At 50.0% G+C, this 19110-nt stretch overlaps 1 protein-coding gene across 4 annotated transcripts in view; it reads left to right on the forward strand.

The window, feature by feature from the left end:
* Positions 1 to 4243: 4243 nt before the first annotated feature.
* TFAP4 (transcription factor AP-4) overlaps positions 4244 to 19110 on the forward strand; it is a 29730-nt gene continuing 14863 nt past the window's right edge. The window contains exons 1-3 of one of the 4 annotated variants that reach the window (XM_016166644.2): positions 4244 to 4379; positions 12628 to 12683; positions 12782 to 12877. In XM_016166644.2, the coding sequence (XP_016022130.2) occupies positions 12810 to 12877 (68 nt within the window). In that variant the 5' untranslated portion in view covers positions 4244 to 4379; positions 12628 to 12683; positions 12782 to 12809. Of the gene's footprint in view, positions 4380 to 9972; positions 10172 to 12627; positions 12684 to 12778; positions 12878 to 19110 lie in introns of those variants that run through there. The other 3 variants (XM_016166643.2, XM_036225712.1, XM_036225711.1) reach the window with 3 other exon arrangements.

Below are 19110 nucleotides of genomic sequence, written 5' to 3' on the forward strand. Positions count from 1 at the left end.
CCTGCTGCTGCTGTTGGCCAATCGTGCCGCTACACAGTTGGCCTTGAGTAGTCCACCAAACAAAAAGCATCCTCTATAGGTGAGGCATCTACCTCCAGGCGTAATTCCGCCTTCATTCGTATATTTGATGGCGCGATCCCCGCCAGAGCACACAGCATCCCCAGCGCCTGGCAGTGTCTGGCACATAGTAGCTGCTCGTGAACTGTTATGTGGACACAGTAGATGCTCATTATATTCTGGGAAATGGACACATAGTAGGTGCTCATAGCTGTTGCATGAATGGACACAGAATAGGTCTCATGACTGCTGCGTGAATAGACACAAGAGTAGGTGCTCATGAACTGTTGGGTGATACATGAAAGGCCTGCACGCCCGGAATGTGGCGATTTGGAGGTGACTTCACCCCTACCCCACCCGGTTTCCCTCGTGTGGATAATGTGGAGTGAGGCTGGGTTAAACATTAGCCATAGGATGGGCCCGGGGGGTGGGAGGAGAAGGCCAGCTTCGCGACCTAGCGACTTCCAGGAGGGGGCTGTTAAGGGCCGACTTTCCGGGTCCACTGACCAGCGGGTGCGTGGAAGCAGGCGGAGGCTGAGGGACGCAGAGCGCCCCCTCCCGGCATCCAGGATCGCGGCGACTCAACCCGAAGCGCGGTCCGCAGCTGGCGGCGTCAAAACGTCTGTCCTCCGCCGGGCCGGGCTCCAGACCCGGGGAATCCAGGTGTATGAAAAAAGTACACAATTAGTTAATATCGTATCTTCTAAAAATGCTTACTGAATATTTGCAGGATGCCAGGCAGTGTGCAACGCAGCGGACAAAGAGCGGCGACCCCACCTGTCCTTACCCCGTGGGGCTTACAGTCCAGCAGGAACTGAATCCAGTGACCAGGGAAATCTAATCTTCGAGACATAAGGCGGACTTGACCATAAGGAACCTTCAGCCTTGAGGGCCTTTCTCATCGTTTTCTACACTTGTTTTCATGGGCAAGCAGGTTGCTTGCTTGTGAGAAGTCTGACAGTATTCTCATGTTGGGATGATGAATACTATCTCCTTTCTGAGGTTGTCCTGAAAATTAAATGAGTCACATTCACAGTACATATTAACAATCACTACCAAGTGTCAAGCCTGACCCAAGGCTTGTCAATTCCAGGACTCAGCTGGTATCCCCTTAGCTGCAAATAATCCCTTAAATTTGGCTCCTGCAAATCCAACAAGAGTGAAGAACTCTATAATCTTGGTGGAGTTGACTCAACCGGAAACCCCCAATTCTCGCCCAGAACAATTCTTTCTATGCACCAGATACTTTACTTTCATTATATTCACAACAACCCTAAGAGTGGGGCCTATTATTATTGTTTTACAGAGGAGGAAACTGAGGCACAAACAAATTAAGTAACTTGGTCAAGGTGTTAGAAGCTAGTAAGAGGCATAGTCCAGAGTGCTATCTCAGTCAGTTTGATTCCCAAGCTTGTGTTATAACCAGTTACATCAGTGGGGCATCAGATAACTGGCAGGGTGGGGTTGTGGGACATGCAAGAGGGCCAGGCTCTGAGAGAGTTTCTGAGAATTGGCTTTTCCAGAAGAAGCACCTGCTATAGCAGTCAGGCCAATCCTGGCTTCCTTCTTCTCAGTAAAAAATGGGTGAAGAGGGATGTCCTCTTCTTCCACCATCATGCTGAGTTTTCTCCCTCCAGAGTCCTTACTCTGAGCACCCATTCTTTGCTGCCTGCTCCCTCTCATGTGTTATGGACTGTCTCCCCTATTAGACCCTAAATTCCCCCGAGGAGTAGGACACGAGGGCATCATTTGCTTTGTCACTCCCTTTGCAGAGTTCTGCCCAGGACCTGGAATATAGTATATACTTCATAAAAAGTTATGAACTGCATATTTGTGTTCTCCCAAAGTTCATAGGTCGAAATCCTAACCCCAGTGTAACTATTTGTATGTGGAGCCTTTAGGAGTTAATTAGATTTAAATGAGGTAATGAAGGTAGGGTCCCCATGATGAGATCAGTGCCCTTACAAGAAGAGAGATAAAATCTCTCTTGCTCTTGCTCTCACTCTGCCATGTGAGGACATAGCAAGAAGGTGGCCATCTGCAAGGAAGGAAGAGAGCCCTCACCAGAAACTGAATCTGCCAGCACTTTGATCTTGGCTTTCCCAGCCTCCAGAACTGTGAGAGGTAAATGTGTGTCGTTTAATCGTCCTAGTCTTTGGTATTCTGTTAAAGCAGCTCGAACTAAGAAAATTACTGATAGATATATTTTGAGGACTGACTCTTGCTGCCTAAAGCTTCATCAATAAAAATTTATTGAACATCTCCTAGGTTCACATTCATTTGACATATGTTTATTAAGCTGTTATTATGTGTTCATTTAACAACAGTTATTGAAGACCTACTGTATGCATGGGGCTAGGCAACCCCATCCATGTTTTCAAGGAAATCTCATAGTCAAGTGGGGACCCCTTGCCTGTCCATACCCAGAGGGAAAGTGGCTCACTCATTCACACACGTACCTGCCCACTGCAAGGAGGGTGTCCTGAACATGGGTGCTTAGTAAATGGCCCTCGAATTAGCATACAATGGTAGCTCCAGCAGTAAACTAAGTGGTATAAGCACGGTTCCTGTCTTTAATCTATTCAAGGAACTAGGAGTAAACATGAAAAAGTGATCCTTAAGAGCTATATTGCAGACATCGGAGAGATGGCAGGAACCAGATGGATGAATGGCAGCAGACCCTGAACTCTGGCTCTTGGACTTAGCCCAGCCATCAAATCTCTCTGAGCCTTAGTTCCCATCTGTGAAATGGTGCTCTTCATGCCTGTTATGGGCTTGTATGAGGCTCAGTGGAGAGGGTACACAAAGGGCTTCCATCAAAGCCTGGCAGGGAGAAACAGCAGCACAACAAATGGTAGCTATTATTGTTATTAATGAAGCCTGCAACCCACTGTGAGCAGAGCCAGGCACAAGGATGGAGTGATGGAGGGAGTGAGATCAGGATGACTTATTAACCTTGAGCTAATGGCCTGCAGAGCGTCTCTTGTTGGTGCTGGCTTGCCATGCCTGCAGGGCTGGGGCAGACTATGGGTGGGGTGTTTATTCTGGGAAGCAGCCTGCTCCTCACACCCTGCACCAGTGAGAAAGGAGGGCTTCAAGTCAGAACTGAGGCCTGTGCTGTACCTCGCCTGGCCTGGCCTGTTTGACCCTGCCCACCTGTCCACAGCGCTCAGGACTGAGAACACCTCCGGAAGCACAGCCCAAGGGCTGGCTAGGCGGGGCGGCTTCTCTGCCCCTTGAAGAGCCCCGGAGCTTCTTCATCAGGACATTCACCTGTGCAGTCACACAAGCCTGGTACACTTAGAAGGGCTAATGTTTGGGGCTCAATATTCTGCCATCACCCTCTTGAAATTCTTAATCATTTTGAACACAGGGCCCCACATTTCCTTTTGCAGTAGTCGAGTCAATGGTGCAGCCTGATCTGCCTTCGTGCTTTGGTTTCACCCACTATGCAGCTTCTCCCTCCAAAGGGGCATTCAAACCTAACCCTCAGCCATACACAACCAGCCGGGAGTGCCTAGGTAAGGCCATTTCTGGAAACATGTTCGAAGACAAGCACTTGCCCCCGCAACCCAACGGGACCAACCTTTCCGGAAAAGCTCAAGGCCCGCTGTGTAAAGGATGGGCAAGTCACCCAGCTTTTCTGAGCGTCTGGATGACAATATTGTACTTACCTCAGTTGGACTGTTGGGGAGGGTTAAGAGATAAGTTCATACAAAGGGCACTGGCATGGAATAAGCACTTAATAAATGAGAACTATTATTATGTTTTTAAAATGAGGATTATTACAGGAGCTATCTTGAAAGGAGGAAAGAAGGGCGGGGTCAGACCCGTTCCCCACAGACCTACCCTAGGAACGAGGAGCCGCCCCTCTTGCCTTCAGTTGGAGGAGACCCTCCCCCCGCAGGGCAGGGACGAGGGGGCGGAGGAGCGGGAGCGACACATTTTTGAGTCCTGACCAAGTGGAAACTCCCTCCCCGAGGCGGAAGTCGGGGGCGCCCCACTGGGGCCGGAGCCTCCGCCTGGGCGAGATCCGCAACCCGGGGGCGGGGCGCTGCGGGGGACCCTGGCCCCGCCCCTCATTAGCCTCATAAATATGAATAAGCCGGCAGCGGCGAGCGGATGTGTGAGGCGGTCCAGGTCCCGCTGGCCCCGCCCCCGCCGAGGACCCGTGGCTGGAGGGGCGTGGCCTGGCCGCGAAGTCCGCCCCCTTTTTCCCCCCTCCCCACGCGAGGCCTTCTTCCGGCCGGCGCGCCCCGGACGTGACCTCGTGGGCGCGCGCCGGAGCCATCCGGGGGGAGGCGCCGGCGCCCCCAGCACAGGTAGGGCTGCACTTTGTCCCCGGCGCCCTAACCCGGAGCCCGGGTCCCCCTGCCAGCCCCCGCCGGCGGCTGCTGCGCGCGCCGTCCCTCTTACTCCGGCGCAGGGTGGGGTCTGGCCCCTGAGCCAGACTCCCCCGCGCGCCCGCTACCCAAGAGGCGTGATGGGAATCCTTCACTCGCTTCGTCGGGCGCGGGCACACAGGGTGGAGAGAGCAGCAACGGCTTTGCGCTCAAAAGGCTTACGGTCCAGGCGGAGGGAGTCCAGCGGGGTGCATCAATAGAATGTCCAGTATGTCAGATGAGTGTCAGGGTGAGGACAAAACCGGGAAAGAACATGAACTAAGAAGCTAGGGAGAGCTCGCTGGAAGGTGACTTTTAAGTCAAGATCTGGAGGAAGCAAGGGAACAAGCCATTGCCTGAGGGGTTTGAGGAGCAGCCAGGCACTGAGGCCCGTTTAGCTGGAGTGGAGAGGAGAGAATGAAAAGGATGGAATAATGATGATAATGGCTCAGGTGTTGAGCAGGTGCCAGGCCAAATGCTAGGTGCTTTATGCATATTATTTCCTTTAATCCTCAGGAAAACCTGGACCCCGTTAGCTGAGAGGAAATCGGGATTAGGGAGGTTAAATAATTTGATCAAGGTCACACAGCACTGGAGCCCAAGGAGACTGATGTCATTGCCTGAAACACACTCAGGAGACCCAGTGTGGGGTGACCTTGCCAAGATAGGTTCTCCACTCTGCCCCTCAGTTTCCTCCTAAAGTACAAGAGGGAGGGGGTGGCGAGTGACCTGAAGTGAAGGATGGGTTGTCAGGGCTCTTTTTGATGGTAGTCTGCCCCAAAACCAGCTTGCTGTAATGTTCACCTAGCATTTGGGGCCCTGCCTAAAATTAGTACACAGAACAAGGGTATAGCAGGAGACTTCACTGAAGTCTGTTTTCTCTGTTCTCCCAGGAGGGGCTTTTGTTGTCTGGGAAGCACTTGTCACTCCTCCAGGCTCTGGAGCAGGTACAAGTGGCTTTGGTGTAGGAGGGCAGAAGACCCAGGGCTGAGAAGAGGCTGCTGCTGGGAGTGGTTTTGGGGGAAACCTGGTATGACTGAGTGCTCTGGAACAGTAACAAAGACAGTGTCAGCCAAGCAGGCTGTGTGTACCCACTAGCAACTGCAGAACAAGCAGAATCATCCAAACATCCCTGTGAAACTGGAGAAATTAAAGCGTATCCATGAAACCCACCCAAGTCTGCGCAGGCAAGCAAGTTCTCTGACCACCGACCAGACCCAGTGGAAAGGGATTGCTGATCTGGGCTCTGCTGGCTATGCCAGTTGCTTTTCTGCTGTGGAAGTGGGGAGATGTTTTTGTGCTCCGGTGAAGATCTGCCTATGATCTGGTCCCAAAATGCTGAAAGGCTTTGGGACTCTTATGGGGGCCTCTTCTCCAGCCTGGCATAGCTTCCAGTCTTGACCTTTGGGGTGTGGTATGTAATGTGGTCCTGAGAGGCTTAGGAGTGGAATGGAATGCAGCCCTCTGTGTTCGAGCCTCAGGTCACTAGTTAGTCTGAGGTCCTGGTGCTACAGCACCATGGTACTTACTATCAGGCCATTTGGTAGACAAGAAAGAGGCTCAGAGAGGTGTACAGCTATAAGTAGCAGATAGGGGATTCACGTTCGAACCGTTGGAGTCCCGAGTCCAAGCCCTGCCCCTCAGGTAGTGGACTCACCCAAGCCGAGGGATTGTACTTATGGCAGCATGAATGCCAAAGTAGGTGCCTCACTTGGAGACCCTCCCCACCACACATACACTCTGTGGGGACATACAGATGGGGAGGGGATTATGACCAAAGGGGATGGAGACACTTTCTGTTCTCAGCCACATAGTCCCTGGACCTTGTTCCCAGGCCTTGCATCCGGGCTGAATCCATCAGTCCCTTCTCAGCTGGGCCTGGCGTAGATGAGACCAGAGGCACCATCAGGGGTATGAGGCAGGGGCTACCTCGTCATGAAGTCTCAGGCTTTGGTCTTGGAGCTGGGCTCATTGTGAATGACTCCACCTGGGCACCCAGAACCCATCTGTGTACCCTGGTCTTGAATTAAGGGTGCTAATGGAGCTATGTTCACTGACCTGGTGGCTATGAGTGTGGGGATACCAGGGTGGAGAGAGGGAGGTGTGAGGCGGCACATGCGAGTCATGAACTAATGTGAATAAAATACCAGAAGGAGATGGGCCAAGGCTTGTGGCAAACAGTTACTCTGCGCATTGTTTTGTGTTGAGCTGGTTCCTCCTTCCCTCTGGATTCCTTTTCTCCCTGTTGATATTCTGAGTCTTAGAGCCCCAATGGGTTCTCAAACTCAGCATGCTGACCAATAATCCTGGGACAGAGTCCAGGTATCTGCATTTTTAACAAGCTCAAGTGACTGTGACGCATGTCATCCTCTGACTAGACCTGGGAAAGTGCTGTCCTGGGCCTTCCAGCCAGGCAGCCAAGAGGACCCCTTTCTGAATCTTCTAGCAGACTAGAGCTGTGTGAGTGTGTTTTCCACGACTGAATTTAAACACATTCTCTGTTGGAACGCTGTCATCAGCTGAGCTTTTCCCCTGTTTAAAATAAATGATGGAGTCTCCAGCAATAGCCCTGTCTCCAACCCTCTCCTGCCAAGCTTTTCCAAAGAGCAGGCTGCCCTAGATCACCAGCTCACTTCTGAGTTCCTTGCTCTGTCCTAAGCTGTCCCCTCATGTAGCACTTTGCACCAGGTTCTGCCTGTGGCCCCTGAAATAGGTATTCCCTCAGGTCCCATCCTTAGACCTCCTTTGGTTGATGTTTTTCCTCAGTTGAAGAGGCAAGAGTGAGGGGAACCCCTATCTACTCACGAGAATTATACCCAGCCTCTGGGGGGCTTCAGGCCCACTTTTTTAAGGGCTAGCTTGGTGTCTCCCCTAGGTCTGCCCATTGGAGCTCTTCCAAATGGGCTGTTTGATTTGAAGGGAATCTATCCACACCTGTCACGGTGGTCAGCCAGGTGGGTTCTGCGTGGCTCCTTCCTGAAGCTGTACACCTTGAGAGAGGAAAGAGTACCTGCCCCCATCTAGGACAGTCCCTACTTCGGGGTTTCTGAAACTCACCAGCGGCCTGCCCACTTTGCGGAGAGCCAGATACTGAGCTAGGGGGCGTCAGCTGAGCAGGCATATCCCCCTCTGGACCAGTTCACCTGTGGCCTGCTCAGAGACTGCCTGGCTTTCCTCCTTCGGTGTTAGGGACCACACAGTGTTGGTGCCAGGGCCCCTACCCTGGAGTTAGGGGTCTTGGTTCAGATCTTGGTTTTGCTCTAACCAGCCCTTATGGCACAACAGATTCCTTGAGCCCTGGAGCTCCCGTTTCCTTGTCTATAATGTCAAAGCTGGTAATAGTTCTGTCTCACAAGGCTCTTGTGAGGACTGGCATTACATGACCTCTTCTCTAAGCATCCTTGGCACTTAATATCGCCTGATCTGTATTTTCACATTTAATCCTCAAAATCATCCTGTCAGATAAATTGTCACTCTCAGGCCCATTTTGTAGAGGAGAGGGAGGCTCAGAGAAGCCAAGTGATTTGCCCAAGGGCACACAGCTATAAAGTAGCAGAGGTGGGATTATTCTAGTACAAACTATTTTACTCCAGAGCCTCAGCTTCTAGAACTAACACCCCCACCCCACCCCTACCCTGCCCTGGGTTCTCCTTCATCTTTTGTTCATTCATTCATTGAACAAATATTTATGGCCTGCCTACTGTCTAGGGATATAGTACTGAATGAACATAAGAACCTCTGCCTTCATGAAGCTTACATTTTGGGTGGGAACACAGGAAGAGATGTATAAAGAGAGAACACCTGTAGGAACTTGCCTGAGGCCCTTCCTCACTGTCTGCCCTGGGGGCACAGACCATGACCCCGTCTGACCTCTGCACTGCTCCTTGTACCTCAGGCAGTAGGCGTTGGCTGAATTGGGCTGGATGTGGGTTTGACCCTTGTGAGGGGGGAAGGGGATCACAGCAGGATCTGTTGTAGGGTTTGAAGGCATTAGAATCCTCTGGGGTTGGGGACAGTGTGGGCATAGAAGGAATGGAGTTGCAGTCCAACACTATGATCACAGGCCAGGCTGAGGGCAGGCTTTATTAGGGAACTACAAATCAAAACCACAGTGAGAAATCACTTTACAGCCACCAGGATGACAATAACAACAACAACAACAACAACAAAAAAGGGACAATAATAAGTACTGAGAGGATATGGAGGAATTATAACTCAGACACTTCTGGTGGCAGTGTCAAATTGTGCAGCTGCTCTGAAACAGTCTGGCAGTTCTTCAACGTAAGAGTCAATGTTTGAGAACTGAAAACATGTCCACTCAATATTTGTACATGGATGTTCATAGCAGCATTATTCACAATAGCCAGAAGGTGGAAACAACTCAAATGTTCATCAGCTGATGATGGGTAAATAAAATGTGATCTAGCCATACAATGGAATAGTATTCAACCATAAAAAGAAATGAAGTACTACTGATGCATGCTACAACATGGATGAACCTCAGAAACATTATGCTAAGTGAAAGAAGCCAGAAACCAAAGGCCACTTGCTGTATGATTCCATTCGTATGAAGTGTCCAAAAGAAGCAAATCCATAGAGATGGAAAGTGACTAAGAGTTGCCAGGGGCTGGGGGGTTTAAGGTTTGGAGAGTAACTGCTAATAGATACAAGGTTTCTTTTTGGGGGTGATGAAGAAAATGTTCTAAAGTTGCTTGTGGTGATGGTTGTACAACATTGTGAATATATTGGGAAACGTTGAATTGTATACTTTAAAATGGTAAATTTTATGGCATGTGAGTTATATCTCAATAAAGCTGTTACTAAAAAAATATTAGCCAGACTTCCCTGCATTAATGCTGACAGATGGCACAAGGAAGGACTCGAGAACTTGCTAAGTGACTGGGGGATATTCTTTGGGGTTACATTGCTATAGTTCTCTTGAAATGATCACCAAGAAGTGTTTCTGTAGAGGAGGAGGCTTCAATTAATCCTTCAGGCCTCAGCTTATGTGTTGCCCCTGAGAGTGACCCCCCCCCAACCATAACCCTCCCTTCGTCACTTGCTGTCAGTCTCAGTCCCTGCTTCCTTCTTTTTTATAATTCTTTCCACACTTGGAATTGTTTTTTGTCCATGGACCTGATTTCGTCTGTCTTGTTGGACTGAGTTTCATGAGGTCAGGGGCTTGTCTGTATCCTGTTTGCCTCATAGTAGGTACTCAATAAATACCTGTTGAGTGAATGAATACATATTTACTGATAACAGCTAGGGGAGGTCTGGGCTGGGGTCCCTGCTCACTGCAGGGTGGGGAGTAAGTTGAGTGGATCAGGGTGTCTCCTGGCCCCAGTGGCTTTCTTTTTTTCTCTGTTTCAGTTCCAGGAGAATGTCTCTGGAAAGGAAGCCCAAAGCCTGGTCTGGCTGGGAAGAGGGGAGAGGGGAGGGGAGCAGGAGTGGGGGCTGGGCAGGCCTGGGGAGGAAGTCTGCAGCCCCAGCCTGCCCAGGGCGCGGCGTCTGTGTTTGCACCTTTGGAATGTGGCTGATTCACTCTGGGGGGAGCCATGTGCAGCCACCACTGCCGCCTTGGATTGGACATCTGGAGGCTAAATTCCAGGAGGAGACAGATTCCTGTAAGCAGATGCCAACTTTGAAGGTCAAACTGAGCTATGGAGCTACTTTAGAAGGAGGCCCAGAGGGTCCAACACTGCCCTGCATCCCCAGCATTCTGAGAGAGAGAGGTGAGGCCCCATCCCCAGCCCTGTACCAGCCCCTAAGCTACTAGAGCCTCTATGGGACACAGCATGAGGTCTGTAGTCGGACCTCTGTTCAAAGACTAGTTACTTAACAGCTCATATAATGGCAAAGGCAGAGGGCCTGGCTGGTCTAGTGCTCAGTCATGGTGGTGGTACACTGGCTTGTATCTCCCAACCCACTGTCCTCTGTGTTGCCCAACTTTCTTGAGGCTCCAGCAAGACCCCAGGCTTGCCTCTTGGGTCCCAACTCATCCCAGTCACTGATTGGATAGGTCTGGGTCAGGAGCTTGCCCTAGCCCACCGCCAATACCCTTGGAGCCACACGGAGAAAGTGAGAGTGAGGGGTCCTCCAAAGGAGCCAAAGCTAGGGGTAGGCAGAAATACTACACACCCCCACTCTGCTCAGATGCCTCCACAGGACTGGCTTCTGGGGCTTGTGCCAGGCGCTGTGGCTCAGCTTCATGGCTCTTACCTACTGGGTGTCCCACTGGCTAAGTTCCTTAAGCTCTTGGAAGCTCATTTTCTTCATCTATGAAATCTCATAGGATTTTTTTAAGGATTGAGTGAGACAATGCATGCAAATCCCTTGGCAACTGCTTGGACTGGAGGAGGCAAGATGCAAACTCATGTCTCGTTTCCTTTCCCTTTCCTGTATCTGGGTACTATCCCATCTGCTCTGTGACTGGGTGTGTGTGTGTGTGTGTGTGTGTGTGTGTGTGTGTGTGTGTGTGTGTGTGTGTGTACATGGCAGGCCCCTTTCTCTTCTCCAAGGAATTCTGTATCATTTGGCTTCTCCTCAGAGGGTTAAGTACTACACAGGAGAGAGGGTGGAAGCAGGAGGGAGAGGAAAGGGGGTGATGGAGAATGGTGTGGGCCTCACCTGCAGGTCTGCAGGCTCAGACCTGCCTCTGGGAGTCGGCTCCTTGTACCTTCACCTATGGGGCTGGAGGAAGGGCCTAGGCTCTGGAGAGCGGCTGCCTCAGTCACTCCCATGCCACATTATAAGCATATCTGGTCATTCAACATTTGGGGGCAGCCCTGAACCAGGCTTGCTAATCTTGTATGTTCTCTCTCTTGGAACCCTGGAATGTAGGGGTGGGATGGAGAGGAACTCAGGCCTGGGGCTTCTCAGGAGAAGAACTGGTCCCAAGAGTGGTCCAAGCCTCTTGGACGCTTCTGAGAAACCAGGGACTTCTGGAAGGGGAGAGAGCTGGGGGTAGTCATGCTTTAAGCTCTTTCCAACTATTTGTGAACCAAGGTAAAGCACCTCCCAGACTCTCCTTGGGGCCATGTAGTGCTAGAACAAGTGTTCCACTTACTGGGCTCAGCATCTTCCCTGCCTGCCAGCCCTGCTGGGTGCTACACCTCTGAGCTGCTACAGGTCTGTGGATGCCAGCTCATCCCTACCAAACCACCCAAGTCTTCTCTCAGTGCAAAGGCTTCTGTGTGCACCTGTGCTTATTTTTGTCTCCGCATCTGTACAGAGCTTAATTGTGACACTGCATCAGTCAACGTGGTCAGTGGCTCCTGCTGTCGGTCATTCCTTCATGTCCGTGTGCACTGAGCATGACTGTGACAATCATCCCAGGCTGCCAGGACCACACTGCTTGGCCCTCGCCTGGGTCTCGAGCATTTTTTAATGTGTTCATCTGGTCTCTTCCATTTTATGATAGACTCTGAAGTTGAAGGATGTAGTAATGAGAGCTATATTTTCTGAGCTCTTACTAAGTGCTTTTTAAAAATTGAGGTATAATTCACATACCAAAAAATTCTCCTTTCTAAAGTGTATAGTTCAGTGGGTTTTCATATAGTTACAGATTTGTGCATCCATTAATTCCAGAACATTTTCTTTGCCCCAAAATGAAACTCCAGTAGGTTCTTCAAGTGTAAAAAATGTACCACTCACAAAGAAGATGTTGATAATGGGGGAGGCTATGTATGTCTGGGGGTAGGGAGTGTATGGGAAATTTCTGTACCTTCTGCTCAATATGGCTGTGAACTTAAAACTGCTCTAAAGAAATTAAATCAATTAAAACATAACAAAAAAGAGACCCTGAACCCATTAGTAGTCACTCCTTTTTCCTCCATCCCTTCCAGACCCTGGCAATCACCAATCTGCTTTCTGTCTCCATGGATTTGCCTATTTTGGATATTTCATATAAATGAAGTGTCTGGTTTTTTCATTGAGCATTATGTTTTCTAGGTTCATCAATGTTGTAGCATGAATCAATACTTCATTTCTTTTTATGGCTAAGTAATATTCTATTGTGTAGGTAGATCAGAATTTGTGTATCCATTCATTCATCAATGGATATTTGGGTTGTTTCTACCTTTTTTGAATAAGAAATATGCTATGAACATGTGTGTATAGTTTTTTGTGAAAATGAAGTTTTTCAATCTAAATGCTTTTTGACAAACGCTTCATTTAACCCTCACAACAGGGATGTGTGTCGGTGCGTGCTCCCTCTCCTGCAGAAGAGGAAACTGAGGCTCAGAGGTAAGTCAAGTCACACAGCTGGAAGTGCTGGGATTCTCTTGCTATTGGTCACCAGGCTCCATGATGCCTACTGAGGTATTTCCATTTATTTTTAGCAGAGCCTTGCTGAGCGCTGTCTCACAGTAAATGTTGCTGACTCTTCAGACAAGGGCTGTGCAGACCTCAAGCCTCAGCAACCTCCATGTTCTATCAAGGTGAGTGCTGGTCACCTGCTCAGAGGTGATCCTTTGGGCCCCTGGGAAGCACCTCAAGGGTTTATGGGAGGTCCCTTCTGCTGCAGATTCGTCCACAGATTTGGCACCAGGCATTTGACTGCTTTCTCAGATACATTCTCAGCCTGTACCACCTTGCTTTCTCGAGGGTCCCAGGGCCATCTTTCATCTCTTGCCTCAGATTTGGCACACAGACCCATGTTCACCATTGATGAACCACTTTCCGTCCTTCATGGCATGGTGGGTAGGTGTGCGAGTCCTCCTGTCAGACAAGCCCTGGTTTAAGTCGGCTCTGCCACTCTGGTTGTGTGACTGTGGGCAAGTTTCTGAATGTCTCAGAGCCTGTTTGCTCATCTGTAGTTGGGGGGTAGGGTGTCATAATAATACTACCTACTGACACACTGATTAAGTGGTTGTGGGATTGACTAAGAAAAGGGAAATGAGGTGCCCATTTAGCACGTGACACACATTTGGGAAGCCACCCATCTCCATCTCCGGTCAGTTCTCACTGCAAAAGAAGGCTGGCAGCCAGCCTGGGGAGGGGGAGGGGAGAGGGCGGGAGCTTTGTGTGTCTCCCTGCCCCTGGAGCAGCAGGAGGCTCCCATGACTCAGTTCTGCCCAAGGAGGGGAAATTCAAGGCCAGGCCTCTGAGGTTGGTAAAAGGGACCACCCCATCATCCTCCCCACTCTGCCCTCTGCCCATCTCCCCACCCAGTGCTTCTGGCAAAGCTGGGCAGGGCCTGATGAATTTTCTGCTAGTAGCCTGGGCCTGGCCCTCCACCCTTCCCCAGATTTGCAGCATAGACCTACTGCCCTGTAGACAACCCTGGGTGGGCACCACAGCCCATGGCCTGAGGCTAGAGGGGCAGCCATGCAGAGGGGACTTGGTACAAGGATGGGAGGACCTTTTCTGGCCACCAGAGCAAAGCCTTGGGCTCCTGCCAGGGAAACGCTCTCTGCTGCTGCTGTTCAGCCTTTCCCAGCCCTGCCCCTCTCCTCCGGCTTCTCACATTTCAGCTTCTGAGTTACTGGCACCACCTCGTGCTGCTGCTGCTGCTGCTGCTGCTGCTGAGACCACTGCACCAGACAGACATTAACCCCCCACGTGCTGGCAGCACAAGGCTGGAAGTAGGACATGCTCAAGATCCAGAGGGGCTGAGGAAGGAGAAAGCCATACTGGAACTAGTCCTTTTGCTCTAGCCTGGCTCCCCTCTGGGGTTTTATTTTACCTCCTTCCTCCCTGTCTGCCCAAACTTGAAGCCAAAGCCTTCCTGACCCCTAGGAGTCAGTCCTTCCTTTGGCTGCCTGTGCACTGACAGCCAGAAATGTGGGCTTCTATTATCGTGTACTTGACTTTGTCCTTTCAGGCAGACTGTGTTTTCTTTCTTCATATCCCTCACTGTACCCAGCTGAGCTTCCCTCTTGCACCAGGACTTATGTGGCCAGGGCCAGGCCACCAGTCCTAGGTGAACTCTTGAGTCCTGAGGCCTCAGGTGGTCATGAGAAGCCTGCAGGGAGCTGGGCACTGGCACTGACTAGCTTGGATGATCTTGGGCAAGTCCCTGGGATAGGATAACAGATTTGGGCTACAACACTGAGGATGAAACAGAGAATTCAAATCAAGCTATAAGAGCAGCAGTTGGCACTTAGTGGACACTTGACCACTTGTGCCCATATGCACATGTACCTCCCCAACACATACACACATGCTGGGGCTCTGAGCACCCCTCCCTAAGGAGAGCTGTTTCTGTTTCCTGGCTGCCTCTCCCCTTGTAGCCACCCAGGTCTGCTTTCTCATCAGAGCAGGCCTCTGTGGCCCCCCTGGCCTGGCCAGTCCCAGCCCCATCCTTTTCTATCCTCATAGGCATACTGCCTTCTCTCTGTCCACTCCTCCGAGGAGAACCAGCTGCCCAGAGAGACATTGAACACCCTCTCCGAACTCAATATCACCCTCAGTTGTCCTCTTCCTCTGCTTCCAACCTCTCTCCTGGACTCTAAATGCTCCTTCCCAGTTTCTTGCAGCACCTTTGCTGACCCTTCACCCTCTCCACCATACCCCCGTGGTTCCTAGGCTGACTTACTCTCTTTTATATTGACCAGAGACCCTGAGCTCTGTCTCTTCTCCATGTACTCTCTAGGGGGAAGGGACCCACCTTTACAGATGTGCCGTGCCTCAGGCTCCTGGTCTGCTGGGTGGGATTGTCACAGCTGTCCTATGTGCTTGTAGAGATCAACTGAGGAAGGGGTCAGACAGCCATTTGTCTAAAACTGAAACAGTCCAGCCAGGGTGGCCACGGGTTGAATTTTTATGAAGGGAATGCACGTACCTGAAGTGGGGCATACCTGGTTCCTCCTTGCTGACACGGTGAAAAGCAGAGACATTTTCTTGGGAGAAAGTCCCTCACAGAAGGAAGTGAAACTTTCCCATGGAGTATGAATGGAGGAGCTGAGTGCTGCTGGTGGACGGGAGAGAAGAGGGGGGGAGGGCAGGAGCCCACCCCAGTGGGCTGCAGTAGCAGGCCTGGAAACACAGGGAGTGGGACCAGAAAGGGAGGACAAGGGTCACACCAACCACAGGTAGACTCCAGCCCCCTTTTCAAGGGCTTGCTTATGAGCAGTCAGATCAGGCTGGACAAAGGAAGCAGGCATCTGAAGGTCAGGGCCGTTTGGGGCTCCTAGGTAAGCCCAGAGCCCTCAAGATCTGCAGGCCCTTGGGGGTGTGGAAGGCCAAAGGTCAGCCCCTCCACCCCAACCCCTGCCTTGCATTCCCCAGATGTGTTCACACTGTCTCCCCACAAAGCATCATATGTGCCAGGCGCCCCCTAGTGGTGGGAGAGCCCCAGCCTTGTTGACCCAGAGATCTCTTTATGACTAGGATAGCAAAGAAGACCAAGGCTTGGGGCATTTGGGGTTTACTCCAAACCCCAGGAGAGGTATTTGACTACCATTCTGCCTTCCTGGGAGTATTCAGGATCTTCTCCCAGGCAGAAGCTTTTTGCTTCTATGGTGCCCTCGTCCCTGATCCAAGAGCTGGTGTCTGCCCTCCTCTCCCAAACAATTTGAGGTTCCACACATGCACCAGAGCATGCTGGGGCCCAAAAGGCCATCTGTCCAATCCCCTCCCTACTCTTGGCAGATTTGCATGGAGGAAAAAACCTCAAATTAGGGTTGGAGCCCTAGATTCCTGTTTAGGTTCCATCTCCAATTCTCTGTGTGTCCTTAAGGATGTCCCTGAACTTTCTCTGCATCTCCTTCATTTCCTTCTATCTGTGGTAGCACAATTCTCCTAAGGCCCGCAATGACTTTTTCCCTTGTATACTCCCCTCCCTTTGAGTGTAGGTGGAATCTGTGCATATGGTATTACTTCCATGTTTAGGTTATGTGTTATATATGCTCAATTGACCTTGAGCTAGTGACATTATCCAGGAGAGCCTGACCTAATCACCTGACCCTTAAAAAGTAGAGCATTTTCTCCAACTGTTTCTAAGAGGAAATTAGATTTGAAGCAAGAGAAGGATCCCCGTATGGGATGTTCTCTTGCTCAGATGTTGAGAGCCATGGGACATGGATCTAAGTAAGAATGGTTTCTAGGAATTGAGAGCAGACCCTAGCTAGTTATCAACAAGTTGATGGAAACCTCAGTCTTACAGCCAAAAGGAACTGAATTCTGCTGACATCCAGTGAGCTTGGAAGAGGATCAGAGCTCTAGATGAAATTGAAGCTGATACCTTGATTTTAGCTAATGCGACCTTGGGCAGAGAATCCAGCCATCCAGCCATGCCATGCCTGGCCTTCTGACCTCCTGAACTGTGTGCAATGATAAAGGGGTGCTGTTTTAAGCCAATAAATTTGTGGAAATTTATTACACAGCAACAGGAAATGAATATATCATCTGTCCAAAGAGAAGAATGGTATTCTAGACATATGTAGAATAAAAACGAGAAAAATCTCCCTTCTTCCCACTGGTGTTATGTAGTGAAAAGCTGCAGAAGCCGCCTGTGCTTATAGTCCCACTTCCTGGCTGCAGTTAAACCCACATTCTTAGGGTTCGCATCTCTCACCTGGGATGAGGCCACATTTGTCTTGAGAAGGGCTGTGATGATGGCACCATCAGAGCAGGCAGACCCCATTTTAGCCGAAGAAAGGTGCTCTGGAACCCTCAGCCGTAGGGGATCCACGTGATTTCTGCCTCCCTCCCCAACTCCTCGCTATTTTTAGTGTTAATAAAGCTGTTTTAAAAACAACAACTTTATCAGATATAATTTACCTATCTAAAGTGTAGAATTGAGTGGGCTTTAGTATATTTAGAGTTGTGTAACTATCACCACAGTCAATTTCAGAACGTTTTCATCATCCCCAAAGAAATCCTCCATACCCATTAACAACCACCCCCTCTTTCCCCCTAACAACCCCTCAGTCCCTGGTGACCGCTAATCTACTTTCTGTCTCTCTAGGTTTGCTTATTCTGGATATTTCATTTAATGGAATCATACAATATGTGACCTTCTGTGTCTGCCTGCTTTCACTGAGCATCATGTTTTCAAGGCTCATCCATGTTGTGGCATGAATCAGTACTTCATTCCTTTTTATGGCTGAATAATATTCCACTGTATGAATGGACCACATTTTGCATATCCATTCATTATGAAAGCCTGAGGATGACTCTTATTCACTCCTCTTGCCTGGAATTTGGGGTGGGGCTGAGAGAAGGGGAACAAAGGGGAGGGAAGGAAGCTGGGCTCCAGCTCAATAGATGACAATTTGCATTTCTCAGAGAAATCATCCACAGGTATAGTTATTTGATCACACTTTTTACAGAAACCTCCCTTTCGAAGGGTAAGCAGTCTGTGGGCTGATTTTCACACCACTTGATCCTTCCTATGTGCAGTTGTCTTACTGTGAAACAGGTGAGCCCCATGTTCAATGTCAAAGAACCTTATAACACACCTGCTCCCTCTCACCTGTGGCAGGTTTTAGCAGGGAAGCTAGGGAGAGCTCGGTCCCTCCTCTTTCTCTCACTGCACATCACCAAACTCTGTCATTCTCCCTGGGCTAGCTCAGATGCCCGTGGCCACTACTACCCATTGAAACCTGCTACCAGTGATATTGCAACTACCACTTATTGATGCTATAACATGCCAGGCATGCCACCAACTTCTTGTGATAGCCTGCAAGCTAGGTAGTGTATGGTATGTTTTATAGATGAAAAAGCTGGGTAAGGTTGAGGAAATTACCTGGGGTCACCTGGAGCTGGGGTTCAGGCAGAGCTTGGATTCTGAACCATTCTGCATGGCTTCTGATCCTTTCTGGAACTGCTGTCTGAAGAGCAGGGAGTGTGTGTAGACATAGACAGGTCTGAGGACTGTGACTCTTAGGGGTCCCAGATGCCAAGCAAAAAAGAATTTCAGGGTCATATATGGTGAAGACAGAAAACATGCTCCTTGGGGGTCGCCAGTGACTTAATTGAGAGCCCGCATGGATGAGCAGGAGGGAAGGGGAGAGTAAGCATAAGCACCCATTTTAGGGGGTTTTGCTGTAAAGGAGACTTGGAAGAGAGTGGTAGCTAGAAGGGGATGTAGACTCATTTTTTTTTTTTTCTTAAATGAGAATAAGGACAGCTTGTTCTTGGTGGAACAGTCCAATAGAGGCATACATTGAGAAAGAAGGAGAGCAGACAGCTGCAGGAGAAACATCTTTAAATAATACACAGGGCGGTTCTCCATGCATGGACATTCATCCAGACACATTAAAGGTACAGGTTGGGAAGCAGAGGTGGTGATGGAGCTTGTGGGATTTCTCTTCTAATTGCTCACATTTTCTCAGAGAAACAGGACTTCATGAGCTGAGAGTGAGGAGCGGGAAGAGGTGACGGAGGTCTCGTGGAGACAGAAGGTTGGAGGGAAAATGAACTGGGCAATATGAAGTGATTGCCAACCACCCAAGGATCCACTGCTGGATCTTGGTTTGGCATTTAAAAATAAGATCTGTCAGCAAGATTGTGGGATTTCCTTTTCCCAGCCTTGTTCATCTTGGGGTGGGGGTAGGGGCGGAGTAGGTGGGGTTAGACTCCCTGGAGAGAGTTTACAGAGTGTACGCAAGATGATTATATTGATGGCTGTGAATTCTAAGCCAGATAAGGAGAGAAGTGAGAAAATAAGGGGGAAAAGTTGGTAGGGTTAATGGGGTTGGGCAAACTACATCCTACAGGCCAAATC

Source organism: Rousettus aegyptiacus, unplaced genomic scaffold, assembly GCF_014176215.1.
Source record: "Rousettus aegyptiacus isolate mRouAeg1 unplaced genomic scaffold, mRouAeg1.p scaffold_m13_p_8, whole genome shotgun sequence".
Classification (NCBI taxonomy): Eukaryota; Metazoa; Chordata; class Mammalia; order Chiroptera; family Pteropodidae; genus Rousettus; species Rousettus aegyptiacus.